This window comes from Erigeron canadensis, chromosome 6 (assembly GCF_010389155.1).
Source record: "Erigeron canadensis isolate Cc75 chromosome 6, C_canadensis_v1, whole genome shotgun sequence".
NCBI lineage: Eukaryota > Viridiplantae > Streptophyta > Magnoliopsida > Asterales > Asteraceae > Erigeron > Erigeron canadensis.
This window is the reverse complement of record NC_057766.1, coordinates 39,837,435-39,859,617: the sequence shown is the minus strand read 5'-3', so window position 1 is coordinate 39,859,617 and position 22,183 is coordinate 39,837,435. Positions and strand designations below refer to the sequence as shown.

Genomic DNA, 22,183 nt, shown 5'->3' with positions numbered 1-22,183 from the left:
GCATCAATATCTTTCAACAGATGTAGTTTAAACACATAATTTTTTGTTTTTCCAAATTAATTTTATTTCGCATCAATGTTTTTTTTCGAAACAATTTTTGTCACAAAACTTATTCTTATTTAAGTATTCACATGGAAATTAAAAGTCTTGGTTGCAAAATAATTGAGAGTTTCTTTTGCTTTTAACAAGATATAGGCGCGCAACAATGTTGCGTAAATGGCCATTTAAAGCTATTGACGTCAAATAAAGTGATACACTTACCTTAAACATGTGTTATTGTGTCCCTTATCCTATGTAGCACCCTTTTACAGTTATACAAATTTAACAATTCAATTAATGTCATTTGTTTAGGTGATCCGTACGCTATTAGTTTTTAACCGTATATCATCATCATCAAGTATACTTCAAACTATTGTTTATAACAATTTTAAAACATATTTGATGGTATATGACTAAATAATGGTGGTGTTAGCGTTGTCTAAAAAAGACAAGTAGTCTATAGAAATCTACACTCATAAACCATAATTGTCAAATACAGTAGTTGATTTATAATACTGTATAATATAACGTGTTACTCAACATATACTTAAATTACATATATTATATGCCTCACAATGCTATCTTTCAATTCTTCTTTGAAAAAATTATATGTACATGTTCAAAGAAATACAAGACCATCAACATATTTCGGGATTCCATAGCCAACTCTGTAGCTATATATTTCCGATGCTAAATATTTTGATTGAAAGCCCTCATAAACATTTTCTCTAGATCTGCCATTGCAATCTGCAGCCACTCAAACATATGCATTACCCACATACTTGATCTATTCTAGCAAAACAGATAATATCCACAAACATACCGACAGACTTTAGCAAAATCTTACTTTTACCACCCGAAGAAATTTACGAGCATCTCAATGTTTGGAAGTCGAATAATAATTGCAGCATTTCCATTCTGCGAGCATTTAAGGCACATGTAGTTGCCTGCAAGAATTAGTAAGGTAACACTAAGAGTTGACTAGTACTGCACTGCCATCATTTAATAGTTTCAATGCCGAAAAATGTTCATGATATATACTTTTCACTAAAACAATTGTAGAAGATATATGTTTCATTCTTGTAGATAAAATTCAATGCACTATTAAGTCTGCACTGATCAAATAAAAATCACTGAACATATATCACATTTACTATTTGTTTTGTGTCATTCTTTCGCCAGTGCAGGGTCATCATATCATCTTCATGTGATTAGCTTCAAGAATTACATCAGGATATTAAGTAAAATAACATATCAATCAGTATAGGGCCAAGTATCTGTTCAACATGATCATTTGATCAGAACCTATTTTTCAAATAAATCTTTCAAGTTCACTAATATATCAATCAGTATAGGGCCTTGGAGATAAAGCTTCATGATCAGCTTGCATTGTTGGTTGGCCGGTCAGCCACGTCTTTAAAAGACGAATGCCAAGGTGTTGAGATATTTTCGCACCACATATAATATACAAAATATTTTATTCATACATATGTCTTAATTGTTCATATCTTTTTTCTAACTGTTGAAAGAGGCCGTAAAAATTTTAAAGCACAAACGTGTAGGGGCTTGTGCGCTTATTGAAAAAATCCAACATCACAGATATGAAACGGGCGATGCTTCTCAAAAGATGAAAACGACGTTAATCAATCTTGGTCAGGATTTGATTAGTCCTTAAATGCTTTTTCAGTGTCTTGGCTGTTCATAAATTTAGATGCAAGTTAATTAAAGAGCGATGATGTGCAATAAAACAGTTGAAAGTGCAACTCGTGTCAGCAAAGACGCTTACTTTAAGGTAGTCCACTTTCTGGGGGCTCCCCACCAGTCTGTACCATTGATACCACAACCAGACTGTTACCAACTTACTGACAGAACTGTTAGTTGTTCCAGTAACTTACAAGTAGCTCCCACTGAACAATAAAGTGATTTGCAAATTGAATTCTGCATTGATCAATATTCAGTTTAGCCCAGATCAAATTCTCATATATTTTCCAATTAAATGAAATTTTACAGTCAAGTGAAGCATGATTCAAAAAGCATTCTTACTATGAGTCTTCTTTTACCTCAAGGGACAAGGCTTCAGCATATCAATTTAGTCAGATCTGAGTCAAAGATTGATAAAATGACCACTTGCTGGTTAATGTGCTCTTCTCCGCTTGTTTCCTCTATCATCACTCACTTTCATTTTATTCGGAACTTGAACTTGAAGCATCAAGAGATTTTTTTTGCATGATAAGACGGGGCAAGTTCTTCAATGGGCCCAATAGATATGAAAAGGGTATGTTTAGCACAACTGTGGTCTTTCTTACATATGTTTTTGTGGCTTTTTTTGTTCCTGTCTTTCTTCCCAAAACTGCGCAAAAGATGGTAAATATCGTTAATGGATCATACCATTCCGCGGGGGAGGGGTTATCGTGATCGTTTTAATTAGGAGTCGTTATTATGTTTTTAAAGGCCGGGCAAAATGGACGGGTCGGGTGGGTTTGGATAACGCGTCAAAGCGGGTACAGTTTGAAACTATGCGGGTCCAAGCGGCGATAATCAAGAGGTAAATACCCAACCAGCTTCATTTTTGAACCTACTTCATACTTTTACTCATCTCCAATTCTCCATCGTCTCATCTTTATCCTTTCATTGTCATGTTCACAACTGTAAAATTTATTTTTTATTTGATTTGCAAAAGTGGTCTATAAATGAAATACACACGTGCGGTACATTAGATTCTAATTTTTCTTGGCAATAATAGATAGAAATGAAGTGAGGATCTTTTATATTGGGCAGAAAAAGAAAAGAAAAGAAGAAAGATTTCTGTATTATATTCTGTTTGGATGGAAAAAAGATGATGATGATGACACCCTTTTTTCCTTTTTATCGAGTTATAGAAAGGAAATCCCAGATAGATACAAGAGGCGCCTTATAACTCAAAACTATTGGAGCTGAGCAGCAACACCACCATGGTGTTGCATCACCACGACATGAAGGTTCTGGAACATCTATTAGCAACGTAATCTCTTTTAAACATGACATGGTTACATAGTATGTTGAGCTTGTTTATCCAGTTGAACTTCTACCACTAGGCGTTTGTAAAGTTAACATGGTATATGAGCACTTGGCTTATACGAAGTACCATTTAGCATGACAAAAGTAAATGAACACAAAAAAAAAACCCAGATAAAGTGCAATAGTATTCTTATTTAACACCAGACTTCAAAAACAAGAAAATTAAGGTTCATAGTATTTCCTATCTTTGACGTGTTCCTAAATTTAGATTCAGATTACTCATACCACTGATCACAAAAGAGAGACACAGCATTAACCAGACTCACTTGGCTCTGGTGAACCATTGGCTACATCATCAGCTTCAAGAGGAGACCCATCTCTAGCTACTGGACTAGGGCTCCGGCTGTGCCCATTTTCCTCAGTGGGGCTCCTATTATCAAGACTGTGGCTGCCTTCACGGACATCATCGTCCATTGGGCTCCTACTTTTTGCTTTTGGACTACCAGTATGGTCTCTTGGTGATGGTGTACCTTTCTCTTGCAGGCTTCTGTCGTCATCAGGTGATGATGGGCTTTGTTTCCTTCCTCTGGATGGTGGTGGAGAAGCACGGTTTCTCCTAGGGCTTCTTGACCTTCTTTCTGCACGTTGAACACTCCGATCCCGTTTTGCAGGTGACCTTGATCGGCTGAAATGTTCATAGAGGATTACACAAATAAAACACTCCGCAAGCAATAGAATAAAGAACTAAACAAAGAAGGTCAAAAAGTAACCTGTTGCTGCGACTCCTGCTTATACTGCGACTACGTCGACTTGCACGACGAGGTGGGGACGGGGTGCGAGAGTAACTTCTTCCACGCCTGCTTTCAGCTCTTAGTAATAAACAGAATTGTTCATTAGTAACTAGCAAGCTAGCATTATATAAAAAATAATTATTTAAAAAAAATCATGGGAAGAGCTTACGTCACTTTTTTGGGACTGTTCTGACAATTCCTTTCTATATGACCGCGTTCTCCACAGCGATAGCATTTGTTCTTCCAGTCACCAGCTTTGCAGTCTCGTGCCCAATGTCCGTCAAGTCCACAATTAAAGCAACGACCTGCTCCTGGAGGAGGACCTCTGCCCAGAAAATCACGAGAGCCACCAGAGGGACCACGGTTGCGGTCACGGTCACCACTATCGCCACCACCTCTTGGAGCCTAATACAAGTCAAAGGATGTATGTTTACTAAATGTGTCATTATTAACAAAAGAGAATTTAAAATAGATCAGTACCCCCTTTGCAAATTCCACCACAATACGACTTCCATCCACATCACGCCCATTTAAGCTATATCTTGCATCATCAGCATCTCTAGGGTCGCTGAATTCCTATAAGCATATATGGAAAGAACGAAACAACGGTAAAATCTTTCAAAATGATACACAAAGACCACCAATCCACCATACCCTACAGGGAGGTAACTAAGCAAGGAAGAACATACCACAAAGGCAAAGTCACGCTTCATATCCACATCACGTATTCTGCGTTAAACGGGTGCCAGAAATAGTAAGGCCATCATTACATTATGTACCAAAGGGTTGTTACTTCGCCCCTCAAAGATGAATTAAACACCACTTTCAGATTGTAGCCAGTTCCATCAAAAAAAAAAAGACTGCAAAATATTATAGAAAGAATCGCCAGTCTCCTACACAATCAGCATGGATAGCGACTCTAACCACCAAAGGCAACCTCTCACCATAGACCTTCAGAAAGATCATCAAGTTAATTTTTTTCTTGACATGTGGGAAGAGAGAGATATTATTTTTAAAAAGTCAGGTTTTGTTGATCATTGAATATCAAAAGTTATGCCAGTAACACTGATTGAGCTTTCTGCACACATTAATGTATTATATCCTCGAATAGAAAAGGACTTTTAAACTGAACACAAGTGAATATATGAATATTTGACTGACTTATAAAAGTTAAAGAATGATATGTTCCACCTAATGCACCATGAGGGTACAATAACCGATTAACATGAGTAACATGATATATAGCTGAAACAGCAAGACTATTAACACATGAATGATTATTCAAAAAAATTGCAGTCACATATATTAGCTTTTCAGCCAAATATAAAAAATTGCCTAAACAAAAAATGTTAAATTGTAAACCTTCCGTATCTGCTGAAAATGTCTTCCAAATCATGTGATCTTGTACGCGTAGCCAAGTGGCCAACATAGAGACGGGTACTGCCATGGCGATCATCATAGCGCGGCATATTACCTAGAAGGCTAGAACAACAAATACCTTTAGATAATATGAACTTAATTCTATTTATCCAAATAAGCAAATCAACTTGCATCCATATAAGAAAAGTGTAACCATTAAAGAATATCAAATCAAAATTCATACTAGCATTCTTTTAGGGAATTAAACTTTGTTATAGAGATATAAACACCACAAAACTGTAACCAATTATCTCAAGCGTCACAACCAAGTACACATAACACCTATGTATCCAAAAGTAAGCACACACAATGCTTATGAATACTTACTTGCACTGACATCTAACTGTTCATGACGAACATCCATTACAAAAACACATTTGACTTCAAAAAACAGAATCCAGCCATCTTTTTTTTTTTAAAATTTTCTAGATACATATATGTATGACAAATTATATGAAAAATGAAATAAATGCTTCACATATCACTCTAACTAACGTACACCGGACAACCAAGGCACAATATTGAGTCATTTCTTGTCAGTTTCAGACATAAACTTGAACACTATAAACACTGCTGCCTAATTGTTCTACACTGTGACTTAAAGGTCAGCATTATAATTTATAAGTTCAAGATTCATACTTCATACAAATTTCATAAATATGATACAAATACCACACATTACAGGTAAAAATTCTCCTATAAATTCAATATAATAGTCGATAAATCCAAACAAATGATACATATTGCTTTCACGTGACAGGCAATGATGAATAATAATAATAATAATAACAATAATAATAATAATAATAATAATATTAATAATAATAATAATAATAATAATAATAATTTATATGATTTCACAGAAATTAGCACAAAAAATATTAGCTGAATCAATATGAACATAATTAAAAAAAATAAATTAAATAAACAGATACAGATCCAGATACAGACCCAAATCCGGAGAGCTTAACATATCAAATTAACTTAGTGTGATATGTATATATATATATTTTTTGGGAAAATATTATATACTGCAAATATCAGCCCTGCCCTCACATTAATTTTCCCAGGCGATGAAATAAAAACTTAGCCCACTCCCTGAATGTGAGGTGAAACAGCATATAACCATTTGCTGTTAACAGCATATTAGACAAGATATTATATATATATATATATGAAAAAAACTTACTAAAGAAAATGAATGAACAAATAAAAGTACCTAAACGGATCGGCCGGCTGGTAAAAACGCTAGATTTGATTTGATTGAGTTTTTGCCAGGTCTTGACTGTCTCACTGTCCTTGACCGATATGTGTTTTGTAATAGCGGTTAAATAACATATGGATTATGGATATACAGATATAGTCATATAGATATCACTATATCAGCAGTCCACCAAACTAAACCCATGGGCTTTCTCACTGGGCTTTCTTTCCCTTCATAAAGTTCATATAGTTTAATTGTTTAAACGAGCATGGTACCCCTGCAATGCGACGTCGATGGTGGGGAAGACGATCTAATGGTGTCGGTGATGGTACTATTGGTGGTGGTGGCGGTGTCAAGTGGTGTAGGTTGATGTAACTGCGATAGTAGAAATTTTTAAAAGATAAGGGCTTAAAGTATTAATTATTAAAATAAAAGTTTTGGGTAGTTACGTAAAGAAAAAAAAAAGTTCAAGGGCAAATAAGGTATTTCAAAGACATAAATATTCAATGGGATTTTATCATATTTATCCCTGTTACGCTTAAAAATCACATATTTACCCAGTTAAATATAATAATATCACACATGTCCATTTAAACATTTAAATCCATCGTATATACCCATTTAACCTTTTTTAATATTAAATAAATCATGAAAAATCTGAATAATTATAAATTTAATTCTTATTGACTATTATACCCTCTTAAAATAGGACGGTAAAAACTCCCGCCACTTTTGTTCTCTTAAACCCAGCCCATGATTACCTCTCAATGAAATTAGGGAAACTATATATGGTGAAAATAACTTCCAACATCAACACTTTTCATCTGATTCTTTCTACCAAACATTTCAAGGTGAGAAAACTTTATTTTTTTCTTTTAATTTTGATGAAACTTGTTTTATATATGTTGTTGATTTGTGTGATCATTATTTGTTATTCGCTTATTTGTATGTATTTACCTATTTGCCATATTTTTCTTGAATAATAAATCTGACATAGTTACATATGATTACATGTAAGTCAGAGAGAGTTGCGTTAGGTACTGAAGGGGTAACATATAACCCTCATTTAGACATTACAAACCCATTTTATTCTTTTTGTCAAGTGGCAATAATCACAGTAAAAGTCCATGTTTTTTTCTCACAACTTGTACCATAGAGCTTGTAGCCTTGTTTAATATCATGTGACTTTTAGTATATACTAATTATGTTATAGCAAAATCGTTTGATTGGGACACCATTTTTACATAACAGAAAGAATCTTATTTTTCTTGTTTCGATCTTTTGCTAAGTGCGAGTATGATTGTGTTTAGATGGATCAAGCTATAGACAATGATTCTTCAAGACCAAGATGGGAGAACATGGTTGAATCACCAATAATTGAGTATGTTTATCCCAATTTTTAGAGCTACATTTTTTGTTGTCGAGTTGTAATAATGCTATAGGGACATTTAATTTTTGTTTATAGACAAGTAACATCCAAGTACAAGCTAAAACTAAAATATGGAGGCTTCTTTCGATTGATCAAGAATTCATCAAGGAGAAAATATTGTTCCAGCTCTCAAAAATGTATATACATAGACACAAGCTCATACAACTTGAACGAATTAATTGAAGAAGTCAGTAAGCATTATCCATTTGATAGTGGTCTAGTTTTCTCAATTCAGTTCGTTGACAAGAATGCAAAGGAGCAATCTTTTATCGACATTGATTCTCATGAAAATTTCATGGGGATGCTTGCAATGTATGAGAAAGAGAAAGAAGTAACCATCTACGCGACGATAGGTGATAATGGTGGTACCCATAATTTACAACAAAGGTATACATTATGGATGTTTCTATATGTGTATATATATATATATATATCTATATGTGTATATATATATATATATATGTACTTATCACTTAATTGTTACGTAATTGTGCACGTTTTATGCAGTAGTGAAGATGGACAAACTGATGAACCACACTATAACAATGAATCGGATCATTGTACTGATAATGAAGAAAGTTATCACACACCTCATAGTAGTGATAATGAAGATGAGAGAGTGCACTACCAAGTCGAAACTTATTCACTCAGCAATAAGGATACAACAATGAAAGAGAACTTGAAGTTTCCGAATGTGATTAGTTTCAGGAGAGCTTTGAACCATCATGCAATAAAAAATGAGTTCGAGTACTTCATTGAGAAAAGTGAACCAAGACGGTTCACTGCAAGGTGTAAACAAATGGGGTGCAAATGGCGAATTCATGCTTCAGTCATGCAAGATAACGTTACTTTTGAAGTGAGAATATAATTTATTTAAGATTGTGGATTATATATGTTTGTGTCCATAAAACGTTATAATGTTATTTCAATATATTTGTAGGTAAAGAGTTTGGTGGAACCACACTCTTGTACACAAAGCAGGATGGGTGGTAACAAGTGTGCCACTCAAGGATGGATTGCTGATGTAATCACCGACAAATTAAGATCTGATGGAGATGTCTCTTTTGCGGAGCTTAGAAGCTGGCTTGTGAAAACTTACAATGTTGAACCACCATACATGAGAGTTGCTAGAGGGAAAGAACAAGCTTACACTGATATGTACGGCAAGTGGGAGGACTCTTTCTTACGAATTGATGATTTCAAAGAGGAACTACTAAACAGGAACCTTGGAAGTGTTGTTGACATTGATTTTGACACAGAGTGAGAATAAACGTTTCTTACGCTTTTTTATTTAATTATCTGCTTGTTCTAAGGGATTTCTTGCTGGTTGTCGTCCCTATATTTCTCTTGATGCTTGTCACCTGAAAGGGAAATTCAATGGTGTACTAGCTGCTGCCACGAGTGTTGACGGTAATAACTCAATATTTCCAGTAGCCTATGGGGTGCTTGAGTCGGAAAATACAAAATCATGGACGTGGTTTCTTGAGTTACTAAAAAAAGCAATTGGAGTGCCAGATGGTCTTGTTATCTCATCAGACATGCAAAAGGGATTAGAAGTAGCAATCACGCAAGTTTATCCTAATGTTGAGCATAGAGAATGTATCAGACACTTATATAGTAATTTCAAGAAACACTTTCGTGGTGACTTCTTTGCCTCGAACTTGTGGGGTGCTGCAAGAACCTATTGTCCCATTGAGCATGACAAACTACTAAAGGAGATCTCTGATGCACATGAAACTCCAATTACATATCTTAATCAGAACCATAAAAAGATATGGAGTCAGAAGCAAGTTTGGTACAATATCCAAGTGTGATTACATTACTAATAATGTTTCAGAAGCATTCAATTCTTGGATCGGTAACTTGCGTTATCAACCAGTCCTTGATCTTTTGGATGCAATTAGAGACAAGTTTATGGTACGATTTTATAAGAAAAGGAAAATTGCGGAAAAGTGGAAAGGCACGTTAGTTCCCAAGGCTAAACGTTATATCAACAACATCTCTAAGGTATTTAGATTGGGTCAGTAGTTATATAAACTTTACACTTCGTGTATATATGTTTTTGTATGTTTATCGTCTAGTTTGCCTTTTATTTTTCTTGTAGAATCTGGGTGAATATAAGGTTCATAGAAGTAGCGATAATCGAGCTGAAGTCAACTTCAAGGGAAAACGATGGGAGGTTGTATTAAATGAGCGAAAATGCACTTGTCGAGTTTGGCAAGTTAAAGGCCTTCCATGTATACATGCAGCAGCTTTTATTGGTAGCATAAGAGATAATAACTGGGATAATTATGTTGATCGATATTATATCGTTGCGAAATTCAAAGAAGCTTATGCTCTAGAAATTGCTCCTATCGGGAAAGGATCAATGGGTGCACAAAGCGACAGGGGAAAGGATATATCCACCAATTATCAAACGTCCACTTGGACGACCAAAAAAAAGAGAATTGTACCATCTAATGAGCCTAAAAGAAGACAACGATGTGCACGATGTGGCCAATATGTTCATCGTGATAAGACATGCAAAAATCGGCCCCGCGATGGGTATGATCCATATCAACCATCGACGAGTAAAAGGTGTATCAATTTCTCATTCCTTCTATTTTCATTTTCTAAGAAACAAACTTTCAAATTTTATGTGATGCTAATATGCATTTTGTTGTTACAGGAAACGTGCAAAGAACAACAATTAATGAAAGCAATGCGATAATGGGCTCAAAATCGTAGTCTTCTTCTTCTTTTTTTTTTTTTTTGTTGTAGTGCTCATGACCAGTAGTCAATAGACTTGGTTTGGTCTTCTGGTCTTCTATTTGTGATGTTTTAATTTTTTCTTTTTATTAAATCTGTTTGAAACTTTTTGTCTTTAAATATATGGTTGAAGCTTTATTATTTGTTTAATTCATGTTTGATAATAATGTCATCATTGTGTATGTTCATGGATATGCTTGCGTCTCTGTGTTTGTTCATGCAAATATAAGGGCAAGAGTTGGAGTGGTTAAATTCATGTATAATAGAAGACTTGGAGTAATTGGTGGGCTGCTGTCATTCTTTTGTCAGAACAATTTTAACCTTGTTAATCGTAGTATATTTTGTTTCAAAATAATAGAAGGACAAGATGGGAATTTAATAATGTTCAATTGTATTTATTTAATATTTTGACAAAATGGGTAAATTTGATAGTTTTAATACTTAGATTGGTTAAATTTGATATTATGTTATTTAACTGGGTATATATGTTATTTTAAAACTTAATAGGGGGAAATATGATACTTGACCCATATTCAATAGGGGAGATTTGTTTATTAGAGAATAGAGATGTTAAATTAAAATACTAGAGGTCAAAATTCAATCCCTATTCCATGTAAAGTTATTTAGAGGTCTTTCACAACAATCTTTCAAACTTCAATTAAGATAAGGAAAATGATAAATACTCTTAAAAATTAATTAGTCTAAAAATACTCCTAAAATTTTATCCACTAATTTTCTTTCATAATCTCATCTCCTGATTTTTTTACATGTCATCATCCAATAGTTAAAGATTTTTAGGCTATTTTATTAAGAGGATTAATCATTTTCCTTTAAAAGTATTTAGTGACATTAAATATTTACTTGATTACTCTACAATAAGAGGAAATCACTTGATTTGGTGGCACCGACCATATCATGTAGTGCAAAAGATATAGACAAGGTTTATTATACAAGAAAAAAGAATGGTTGAAAGAACAAATTTGCCAGTTAAAATGTATGAGAATAACAAATTTGTAATTGATATTTAAATAAAGTTATAAACGTAAATTTGACAGTAAAAACATAACATTACTACCAATCTTTTTGACACCATCTTATTTGCAACCAAATGTTTCAGTTATTCCAAAACAATCATTGTAGCATTAAACATTCTTTGGTAGTTTGGTGAGAACTAAACTAATGAATTTATAAGCTAACTCAAAGTTCTAAATAATAGTTACCGTATAAGATAAACGTCATAAAACATCACGAGCAAAATGAAGGTTTGGTCTACCTTTTTAGAATTTCATACTCAATTAAGCCTATCGGTATTTTATTAGTGCAAGTCTTGTTGGAGACAGTTTATTTTAGAGTAAAGGTTTGCCTTTAAAAGAAACATCCAAAAGAAATGCTTCGCTTAGACAAACAAAACCAAAGTAAATGGTTTAATACACAAGTCAAACTTTAATCACTTGCTACCTATTGAACTTTACCATTTACATGCCTCACAATTTTTTACTTCTTTGTTTCAGAAACCAAGTAGGTTCTATGTTCTCGTCACTGGTCATTTAAGGTTTTACAGTAATTGTTCAGCCATGAAGAAGCAGATTCAAGGATCCGAAGCTCCCCAGTGAGAAGATCTCGAGCCATCTTCATCCTTTGTGTACGTTTTCCAGACAATGGAGACCTGTGGCAACTTAGAGACTGTAAAAGTATAACAATTGTCAGCAAAGGGAACATATCACTGACCAAGTAAACCAAACTACCGGTTTCTAACTTTTTAGCCAATTTTTTGAACTTTATAGGCGAGTTTGACAGGCGACTAATAAAAATCTCACAGATTAACTCATTCTAATATGAAAGGGTTGAAATTGCCACCTCTACTACATAACTTGCAAAATTGATTCAGTCGGATCATGGCATTTCTTGGGTGCCATATTGCAGGCATCAGCATCACCAACAATATGTATGCACCGTATTATGCTACATTAATGTCTTAATTTTGTGCTCCCACCAATTTGCAATCAGTTTCAATGTGACATCTCCAAATAAAATTGCAGCATTTGCTTTGTAGTAAGTTTTGGAAGTTAGAATCATCTATTTGCCTTTTTTTTCATTACTACTTATTCATGTTATTGTTTTCAGAATGCCATATTCCTATCACTGGAGGGCATAAGACATCTGACAAATTCTCAAAACAATTTAATGCCATGTAATGGATTAAAGTAAACCCCCTCCAGAAGCAAAGGATAGGACATTACCTCAAGAGCTGCATTATAATTATCAATCATATGACTGAATTTTAAATGCAAAAGCTGATGTGCTTCCACTTCTTTTGCCCTGTTCTTGAAAGGAACTCGAGCCAAACGGCCATCATTTTTTGTTGCTTTAGTAGCTAAGTCCTGCAATTCTGAAGAGTACAACAACATACCAATCAGATAAACCAAATACCATATCCAAGTCTTATGCACATAGGCATCTACATGTTTGTGATTTGATGAGAATTGGACTAGCAGTCTAGCAATGACGATAACAGAATGGAATTTGGGGAAAATGAACAAAACTATATAGTGTGATCAATAAAGAAACCTTTTACTTAATGGTCAAAAACATATTTTCTCAAAATTACGAAAGTGGTTTTTAGTTAGTATTTCCGTGTGAATTTTGGATGAGTATGTTACGGACCTTGAGGAGAGGTGCAACATAGAACACGAGCAAACGCACGGAGTGATTGTGGGATTCCCCTCCCTTTGCCACTAGAAGGCTTAACTTCCCTATATAAAAAAGTAAGGAGCAAATTGTAATCCAGTCAAATTCCCTTCAAAGTGGCTGAACAACGTAATCCTAACATAAAACCATAAACTATGGCAGGACTCTAGTAGTTACATACGATACTATAAGTGGTTGTGGGTCCAAGCCCCACTTGGGACAAAGGTGTAGGAAAAGGTGTAATGTAGGGTATGTGTGAGCTTATTGTTCAAAGGAAGAATAAATAACTGAGTTTTAAAGTTGATTTCACATCATTCAAAATCACAGCAAGTGGATTAATCCATGAGCAGATGCCTACATCACTGTGAAGGCATTTCCCCCAGAGCTCAAGTCGTTAACATCATTTGAGGCTGGTGTTGAGTGTCTACTCAAAAGATCCAACTTCATTCCACGTAGGTGATCATGCTGAGGTACACTGACCTCAAATTGAACCTTATCATACTTGTTGGAAGGAGGTATAAACCCAAAGTCCAACAGAAGTCTAGCATTGGAGAACTTCCCGTATCTTATAAGAACCTCATCACCAGGAGCATAATTCTCATCGGAAATAACCTGTAGAATCCAAATAAATCAGTGGTTAAAGAATATTAAAGACATATATAAAGAGATTACCTCAGAGACTTGTGTGAAGTCATCATTTAAGACATCTGTTTCCGAAAATGTATCATGGTTAAAGAAATCTGCAAAAGGAATCTAAAAACGTGTTTACTCACTAAGAATTTCTACAAGCATTACAACTTCATAGTGAAACCTTCGTATAAATTCCAGACGGTTATAAACTGTAATAAGAATCATCAAATCTGGATACCATTGAAATGCCTCTTGTGCTGACCCATGCTCGAGATTCAACTGAAACAATTACCAGAACATTATTAAATAAAAAAGTCTGCATGCATGCTTAAATTAAGTTACCATGAATGATTGCTGGTTACATGATTTAAAAATACATTGACTGCCAAAATGTTATATACCTAAATTATATGCATGCATAAATTTGTGCAATGTAACATCTTCAAAATATTCAGGAAAACGGTCAAGAACCTGCGTTGGAATAATAAGCTTGTGAACAATAATTGTTTGGTTTGAAGCATCCAGTGAATGAGCACAAGAAGATAGACCTCAAAAAATGAATCAACAATTCTCAACTTAAGAATCCAACATATTAGTAATTAGGAGAAAATATGAAAATGCAGTCTTGCCAACAAATAACTAGAACTTGTTTTGAACATAAACAACAGTTACTTCTTACTAGGCAGACATATGATGATATAAATACAATATTCTGATAATCACTAAATAAACATGAACATACGTGTTTTATGGATGAGAAGTCATTTTCAATTTGAGCTTTATGCTTCAGCGTTTCTTGATATAGAGAACATATCTCAATCATCTTTAGTTCCTCGTCACTCCAAAATATCTAGAGAAATAAAAGTGGTTCAAGTAAAATAACAGATGGGCCGTAGGTAAAAATGTACGTAAACAACTTAAAAAATTCAAGCAGAGATATATATCATACAATAAATAAGATTCTCAAACAAAGTAATGTGAGAAAGACAAATATTGTTATCGAATGTGTAACTAGAAAAATACCGAGCTATGCAAATCTGTAACAGGTGGCAAACATCTGATGTAAGGCGCCCATTCGGAAGCCTGCATGAGGGGATCGATACAGGTTAAACGAAAAAACACTTGCTTAGAATACATACCCGAGCATAACAACATAGTATAGAGATGAAATTATGAAAAAGCAAGTTGATACCGGACCAAGCTTTTGGTGTAGTAAGATGAACAAAGCAAGCTTTGCAACATTATTTATGTCATCAGCTAACAAAGAACTTATTGATGGAAGTAGATTATCCGGTGCCAGTTGCTGCCGGCCATAAAAATATATATAAATATGCATATATACGTAAGAACATAAAACATGATTACGAATTTTATGATTTTGAAGTAGTAGTAACAAAATTAAGTTAGATAATATACCATGCTAAAAGGAACCTTTAATATGCAATCACCAGGTTGTATATGTTTACAAGCAAACAATGACCTGCCATAATTTGATTTCCCAATTGACAAGACAGACGAGATTTCGGTGCCAGATTTATGTGTTAACCACGGCAAGAATTCACTACACTCTGTGTCTACTGGGACCTGGGTCAAATTTAAGTAAGTAAAGTGGTTGAGTAATTTAATCAAACAGTTGGTGTACACAAATGATTTGTGGGGTTGGGGAACCTGGTCTGCATGAGCTAAGGCGGTGAAGCTGCGGAGGAGAAGGAGGCAGCGCTGCGAGAGAGGGAAGCTGAAGAGTGGCCGTTGAATTCCAACACTTAAAGTTGTTAGCATTCTGTGACCTCGATTGCGAGCAATTCTTACTTACTTTGCCATTTAGGCTACCTTTGATGGCTTGTTTTTTTTGAGCCAATATACTGGATAAAACTGCCGTTCAAAGATATCGTTGTCAGTTTTATACGGTATTTATTATTAGACTTTCACCAAAATACTCGAAAATACCTCTCAAGTTAGCTTACTATGTAGTAATAGCTTATTGTGGTCGGTTTACAAAAAAGACTTGTTGTTTTAAAATGTAATAAACGAGGAAGTCATAGTATTTTTTTCAGTAAAAAATCATTAGAAACAACCAAAATGAAGAATAAATGTAATTTTATATATATAGATCTTTAAATAAGCATAAGGGATAGTATCAAATAAGCTAGAAAATTGGGGCTGGTGAAATTTGGCTTAATAAGTCAATAAGCCTAAGCTAATAAGCTTATAGAAAAACCAAAAAATGAACTGATCATGCCCTTGGGAAGCTAAGAAATTAATAAGCTTATCAAAACAGCTCAATCACCAGTCAAAGCAAGGTCACGAACAAAATGTGTTTGCATTTCCACAACCTCAAACACCTTTATGTTGGCATTGTGAAATCAGCAATGCCTTCTTAGTTTGTCTAGTAACAACTATTAGTAACTTCTTAGGAAAGTAGTTGGAGCTTTAGCTGTTTGCGGGCAGAGTCTAATGTTTTGCCCAATTCATTGTGTGGATAGGTAGAAAACGAGAAATGACCTTGGCTCGTCGGAAGGATGATAGATGACGCCTTGTTAACATGTCGCAGCGAGTCAACTTGTTTGATTAGATATTGTTAGGTTCACGCGAAGCATGATTGACAAAAGCTTTCTTCTTGAACACCACCACAATACTGATATCCAATCCAATCCTGTCAGAGAGCCGGGAACTTTCCGTTCCATGTCTTGACAAAGCGTTACTTGTTACAAACTTACACCATTATATATGCTTATACCCGCAGTGCATTAGACATGATTATGTAGCCAGCTTTCGTTTCACTTTATAGTTGCTTTAAGCATGAATGTTGGCATGTTGCCTCGTATTTTAGCAGGTATGGATTTCATAGACGGCACACGACTACGCGAGTTCAAGCAAGACATAAATTTGGGTTGCACACGAGTCACTAAAAGCCGGTCCAAGTGTTTCAAAAACAATTGTGTCCATCAAGCAAGTAGTTACTCATATGCAACTCAAAACCTGTGGAGCTGGTAACTTTTATATCCATATGGAGGGCATCCGCATTTAGCTATCACTCTAAAATATAACTGTAAAAACATTGATCATGGTGCGACTGTAATTCTATTGGATTGAAAATACTCTCAATAAGATACTGTAAAATAAAAACTTGTTCCATTATTGTTTGTTACTTCTTTCACATTGTTAAGAATCTCTTTAATACTTTACAAATAAATCACAAAAATATATATTTTAAATACAAGCAAGCAAATCCATCAATCGGAATCCATGCAAATCCATATCACCTACGAAGACGGCCAAATGCTGACTTTCTCTTTTTCAACTTTACAATAGATAGCCGTAAGAGCAGCCACAAAATACACTTGTATAAATATTATCGACGCCGTATGGTATTTGATCACACTCTCACCGGTCGCTAGTTCCACCAACACCAACGCCGTCAACCCAAGCGCCGCCACCCGCCCATTCATCCTTTCCGAATACGGGCTAAACCCGAATTCCACTTTCACTCCACCTGACGTCGGTTCTTTCAAAGGCACCGGCGGAAGATACAAGTTTGCCCCGGACCCGGAACTCCCACCGGGTTTTTTACCCGATTTTTTGCTTTTCCGTGCGTCAGCTTTCTTTCCTGTGCCGCTTTTGTAACGTAGGCGGACTTGTGAGAGACGGTCTTCGAAGGATTCGGGTTCGGATGTTGTTGTGGGTGTGGGTTGGTTTTCGGAGCTTTCTGGGGTGGCTTTGGTGGTGAAGGTGAGAGATTGGTGCGGCGGCGCGTGGGGGCGGAGTGGGGAAAGAGAGAGTGGTGTTGAGAAAAGAGGGTTGGAGATTGAAGATGCCATTGTTGTTGTTGTTTGCGTGAAAAGCTTTTTTTTTTTTTTTTCTTTTTCTGTTTGTGTGGTGGATTTTCAAGTGTGGATAAGGAGTTGTTGCTATTCGCCTATTTATTTAGCTTTTCATTTTCATTTTTGAAGAATAAAACAAAATGCGAAATGCAAATATAAATGTAAACGAAACAAATAAAACACAACATAAAAGATTTTATGTGTATACAATGGTGTACATCAAGGACTTATCCCCATCTTCAAATCAAAATATTATTTGACATCATTTGTTTGCCGTATCTGTTAAAGTAATTATTATAGCAGGTTGGTCTATCAATTAATGTTTAATTATAAATGTTTGTCGAATAGTTTGGAATGAGCTTCGTGACTTTTACGTTTCAGGTTTGAATCCCCATTTGGCCATCATTAAGATATAAGTAGTTCCAGTATGAGAGCTTGATTTGTATATATCCATGTTTAATTCTAAAAGGTCATGATTTAGTCCTATTAATCGTCGTGTCTTCGAACGAATTTATAGAGGTTTTCCACCATCGCCTATTTGAAATAGACATTTCTACTTCGAGAGAGTTCTCTAGCACATACTTGATTAAGATAACGTATGCTAGACCTCCTACTGTTGAATTGCATCACGAAATTTCAAGTGAAATTCACCTTTCACGAAAAGTTATTGTTAAATTTTGAAGTTGAAACATGCAATATTATAATAAGCCCAAACCCTTATTATACATTACTTTTTTTTTTTTTGATAATTTGATGTTAATTGTCTTCTTTTTGCAAACAGAGAGTAGAAAAGGTTTGGGCTTTTTAAACTGTTAGAAGTTTAGAACTTATAAACTAGTTTTGTAGTTCAATTTTCGTTTACATTAAGACAAAAACTATATTTATTTAGTTACTGTTCGTGTCCATTGAGCTCTATACAAATGGCCCAAATATTTCCACTCCGATCTGTAAAGGCCCAAGTTCAATGCAGGTCATACCCCGATTCCAAATACAATCATAAAGTTGCTCTTACATTTTCTCTCAGCCGTCATTGTTTCAACTTTTGTCGTGTAAATTTGAATCGATTTTTTTATAAAGATATTTTATTTCATTGACTTTTATTTTCATAAAGCGTATTCGGACACGGCCTGACTTTAGCTATGGCGAGGGGGCTATCAATTTTGAACTTTCAAATATATTCACCACTACTTTGATAAGCTAGTCTAGAAGTTAGATATATGTCACAACAAATAGCTAGGGACTAACGGGTATACAAGGCATTCTATTTTGCACAAAATAAACTTTATATTAACCGTAGTTGGACACAACTACAAGTCTACAATTACTTACAAGTTACATCGATTGTATGTGACAAAAAATTATTATGTACGTATTATACTTTTAACAAATAATTAAATATGTTAAACATCTTTGTAGTTTATTCTGCGTACATTTTTCAAGTTCGATCATTTGATGGGTTTTTTTTTTTTTTTTTTCATTTTTATCTTGCAACATGATTAAATGAATAAAAATACTTGTAGATTTAACAATTATGTTTTTCGATTTTTTGGAATGTTGGATGCATATGCAAGCTTTTAAACCTGTGCTTTTTTATCTGTACGTACATAGAAAGATACACTAAACCAATGGAATTCTTTTTTATCTTTAATTTAAAGTGTAATTATATGAACCGGTTAAAACAATATCCGTGTACGTGTTTCCCGACAAATTAACAAAGATATTTAAAGACATATGATACTTCAAATTAGTAATTCCATGAAAATGTGAAACAAAAAATGACATCCTGATTAAACGAAAAGGACAACATACGAAAGTCAAAAAAGTGTGCGTTGTGCCTCTCAACCAACAAATTAATTTGGATATATAAGTTTCTTAACAAGCAAGCTTACGTAACTGTCAAAACTTTAAGCTACCGATATTTAAAACCTAGTTAAAATATATGGCCCTGTCCATGAAACACCATAAATGCAACAACTTGGTGACAACTAATATTTATTTAAGCATTTGTGAATTCTACTTGGATTTGTTATTGACAAACATCCCTTAAATTATCGATTAGCTAGAAAAGAATCATAAGACATATATTTAGATTTTTTTTAATACAAAGATTTTTCAATTACACTACAAAAAATGTTTCATTTGTTCATACTTTTAGTTAACGTGAACAAATTAAAAATTTTGTCACACTTTTATGTGTGTAAAAATATATAGAACTAAAAGCGTGTAAAAATTTCTCCACACTAAAAAGTGTGTAGAAGTAAAAGTTACACACTTTTTAGTGTGGAAAAATTTCTACACACTTTTAATTCTTCATAATTTTACACACATAAAAGCATGACAAAATTTTTAATTTGTTCACACTAACTAAAAGTATGGACAAATACAACATAATTTGTAGTGTTAATACATTTGAGTTTATATATATATATATAAAATGATGTTTCTAAATGTTCTCACCGTTCTTATTTGAAAAGTGTTCCCACCGAAGTGTTACCATATATATATATATATATATGGTAACACTTCGGTGGGAACACTTTTAAAATAAGAACGGTGAGAACATTTAGAAACATCATTTTGATGCATTAAAAGTCCATAAAACTAACATAGTGCTTAACTAATTATCATTATTTAAGTGTTTAACAACAAATTGATCCGTCAAAATCGAAAAAATCACGTTTTTTGTTTTGTGCATCCATCTTGGATGCATATTCATCAAAATAATGCATCCAACAAAAAACGTGATTTTTTTAGATTTTGACGGAACAATGTGTTGTTAAACACTTAAATAATGATAATTAGTTATGCACTATGTTAGTTTTATATACTTTTAATGTATAAAAATATAGTTTTTAAGTGTTCTCATTTGTTCTCAATTTATTTTGATTCTCATTTGATTGTCATCCTATATATATATATATATATATATTAAAAGAGTAGAAATCCTAGCCTTTTCAAGCCTTCTTCAAATCTAAAGTTATGCTAAAAAATTGCCAACTACGATTTATCCTATGTGTCATCTCCAAACTTTTATATATATATATATATATATTTAAATTTAGATAGATTTGAATTAATTAGGTAAACATTATATCAAATCAAACATTATAATTACAATTATTTATTTGAGACATTAATTCCATCCGTTTTTTTTTAAATTATATTCAATATAATTTTTTTAACAAATCTAAGTTTTGATAAGATATTCAAGGATATTTAACATTAATATTATGCTAACTAAACCAAAATTTAATTATCAATATCATATTAAAACCTTTGATAATTCAATTAAATAACTGCATATTGTGCAGGTAAAAAACCTAGGATATATATATATCTAAATATATATATTCAAACAATAAGAATCCTAGCTTTCCAAAGCTCTCACCTTAACTCAAAGCTATATTTAAATGTTGTCACATTGGATTTAGCCTATGTGTCATCTCCACCCTTTTTGTATATATTTATTTAAATAGATTTGAATTATTTAGGTAAAGATTATAACAAATAAGATAGTTATAATTTATTTCTTTAAGAGAATAATTTCATATAATCTTTTTAAAGATTATATTCAATAAATCAATCTTTAACATATCTAAATTTTGATAAGCTATTCAAACATATTTATTTTGTTAGTTATTTACATAACTTGACTTTTATTCACTTCGTAAAACTTTGGTAAGGTACAATATGAATGACTTCTCATAATAATTAAATTACAGATAATATTGAAGAATCTTAGATGGATACGGGTATGGACCGATGATATACAGGTCAAATATCTTATTTTTGTTTCCGACATATTTATAAGTTATGCATTGGTTTGAATCATTATTTGGGTCAGTTACTTCTACTATGTTTTTGATTTCAGTTATTTTGTTTTAATCATCGACAATGAAATAAGCATGATGATATTTTTATTGTTTATACTCTTCGTGTGGTATAATAGTTATAAGTGTTTTATGAATTAAATGGTTTATACTATTGTTAAATGTATAAATTATTACATGGTCAATTGTATGTTGCTCTAGCTATGCAAAATTTTAGTTTGATAGTATAGTAGTTGTAATATCTTTTTTTTATATTTGTATTGGTGTATCTACATAGTTCATGCATACAATAGAGTAACTAAAAAATTCGTACACACTATAACTTTTCGATCTTAGTTACTATCAGCATTTCCACGCACTTATCCCTAAAAATAAAGAACATATTAATATTATGCTAACTAAACTAAATTTTATTAATTATCAATGTCATGTTAAAATATTTGATAAATCAATTAAACAACCGTACATCGTGCGGGTAAAAAACCTAGTATACATATATCAATAAACTAGAACAGGATTGTAATATTCTTTGATTAACACTTGGCGTGATATTTAAATGACACGTGTCATTTTAGTTTGTATTAATA

General features: G+C 33.4%; 4 protein-coding genes and 1 long non-coding RNA gene across 8 annotated transcripts; 1 reads left to right on the top strand and 4 right to left on the bottom strand.

The window, feature by feature from the left end:
* Positions 1 to 1,548: 1,548 nt before the first annotated feature.
* Positions 1,549 to 2,197, bottom strand: LOC122602649. Its single transcript, XR_006324354.1, has 3 exons — positions 2,100 to 2,197; positions 1,826 to 1,977; positions 1,549 to 1,734 (listed from the first exon to the last, which is right to left on the bottom strand). It is a non-coding gene; the product is annotated as an uncharacterized LOC122602649 (long non-coding RNA).
* Positions 2,198 to 3,208: 1,011 nt separating this feature from the next.
* On the bottom strand, positions 3,209 to 6,573 carry LOC122603151 (serine/arginine-rich splicing factor RS2Z33-like). Of its 4 annotated transcripts, none has more exons than XM_043775776.1 (7): positions 6,466 to 6,573; positions 5,190 to 5,309; positions 4,517 to 4,556; positions 4,308 to 4,403; positions 3,997 to 4,232; positions 3,807 to 3,905; positions 3,209 to 3,721 (listed from the first exon to the last, which is right to left on the bottom strand). In XM_043775776.1, the coding sequence occupies exons 2-7, from the start codon at positions 5,294 to 5,296 to the stop codon at positions 3,349 to 3,351; spliced, it is 951 nt and encodes a 316-aa protein (XP_043631711.1). In that variant the 5' UTR covers positions 5,297 to 5,309; positions 6,466 to 6,573; the 3' UTR covers positions 3,209 to 3,348. The 4 variants fall into 4 exon arrangements, with proteins under 4 accessions (XP_043631711.1, XP_043631713.1, XP_043631712.1 ...); XM_043775778.1 differs by having other exon boundaries at positions 3,807 to 3,893; XM_043775777.1 differs by having other exon boundaries at positions 5,190 to 5,301; positions 6,466 to 6,566.
* A 145-nt stretch (positions 6,574 to 6,718) lies between these two features.
* On the top strand, positions 6,719 to 10,572 carry LOC122604879. Its single transcript, XM_043777742.1, has 9 exons — positions 6,719 to 6,778; positions 7,761 to 7,831; positions 7,916 to 8,266; positions 8,387 to 8,735; positions 8,820 to 9,113; positions 9,193 to 9,658; positions 9,717 to 9,886; positions 9,984 to 10,456; positions 10,548 to 10,572. The coding sequence occupies exons 1-9, from the start codon at positions 6,719 to 6,721 to the stop codon at positions 10,570 to 10,572; spliced, it is 2,259 nt and encodes a 752-aa protein (XP_043633677.1).
* Positions 10,573 to 12,004: 1,432 nt separating this feature from the next.
* Positions 12,005 to 15,885, bottom strand: LOC122605022 (ribulose-1,5 bisphosphate carboxylase/oxygenase large subunit N-methyltransferase, chloroplastic). Its single transcript, XM_043777889.1, has 12 exons — positions 15,614 to 15,885; positions 15,362 to 15,529; positions 15,138 to 15,248; positions 14,969 to 15,028; positions 14,688 to 14,795; positions 14,347 to 14,416; positions 14,184 to 14,224; positions 13,988 to 14,068; positions 13,674 to 13,927; positions 13,292 to 13,380; positions 12,868 to 13,016; positions 12,005 to 12,310 (listed from the first exon to the last, which is right to left on the bottom strand). The coding sequence occupies exons 1-12, from the start codon at positions 15,722 to 15,724 to the stop codon at positions 12,164 to 12,166; spliced, it is 1,389 nt and encodes a 462-aa protein (XP_043633824.1). The 5' UTR covers positions 15,725 to 15,885; the 3' UTR covers positions 12,005 to 12,163.
* A 1,170-nt stretch (positions 15,886 to 17,055) lies between these two features.
* On the bottom strand, positions 17,056 to 17,904 carry LOC122603679. Its single transcript, XM_043776452.1, has one exon. It carries the CDS (start codon positions 17,761 to 17,763, stop codon positions 17,209 to 17,211), a length of 555 nt encoding a protein of 184 aa, XP_043632387.1. The 5' UTR covers positions 17,764 to 17,904; the 3' UTR covers positions 17,056 to 17,208.
* Between the last annotated feature and the right edge of the window lie 4,279 nt (positions 17,905 to 22,183).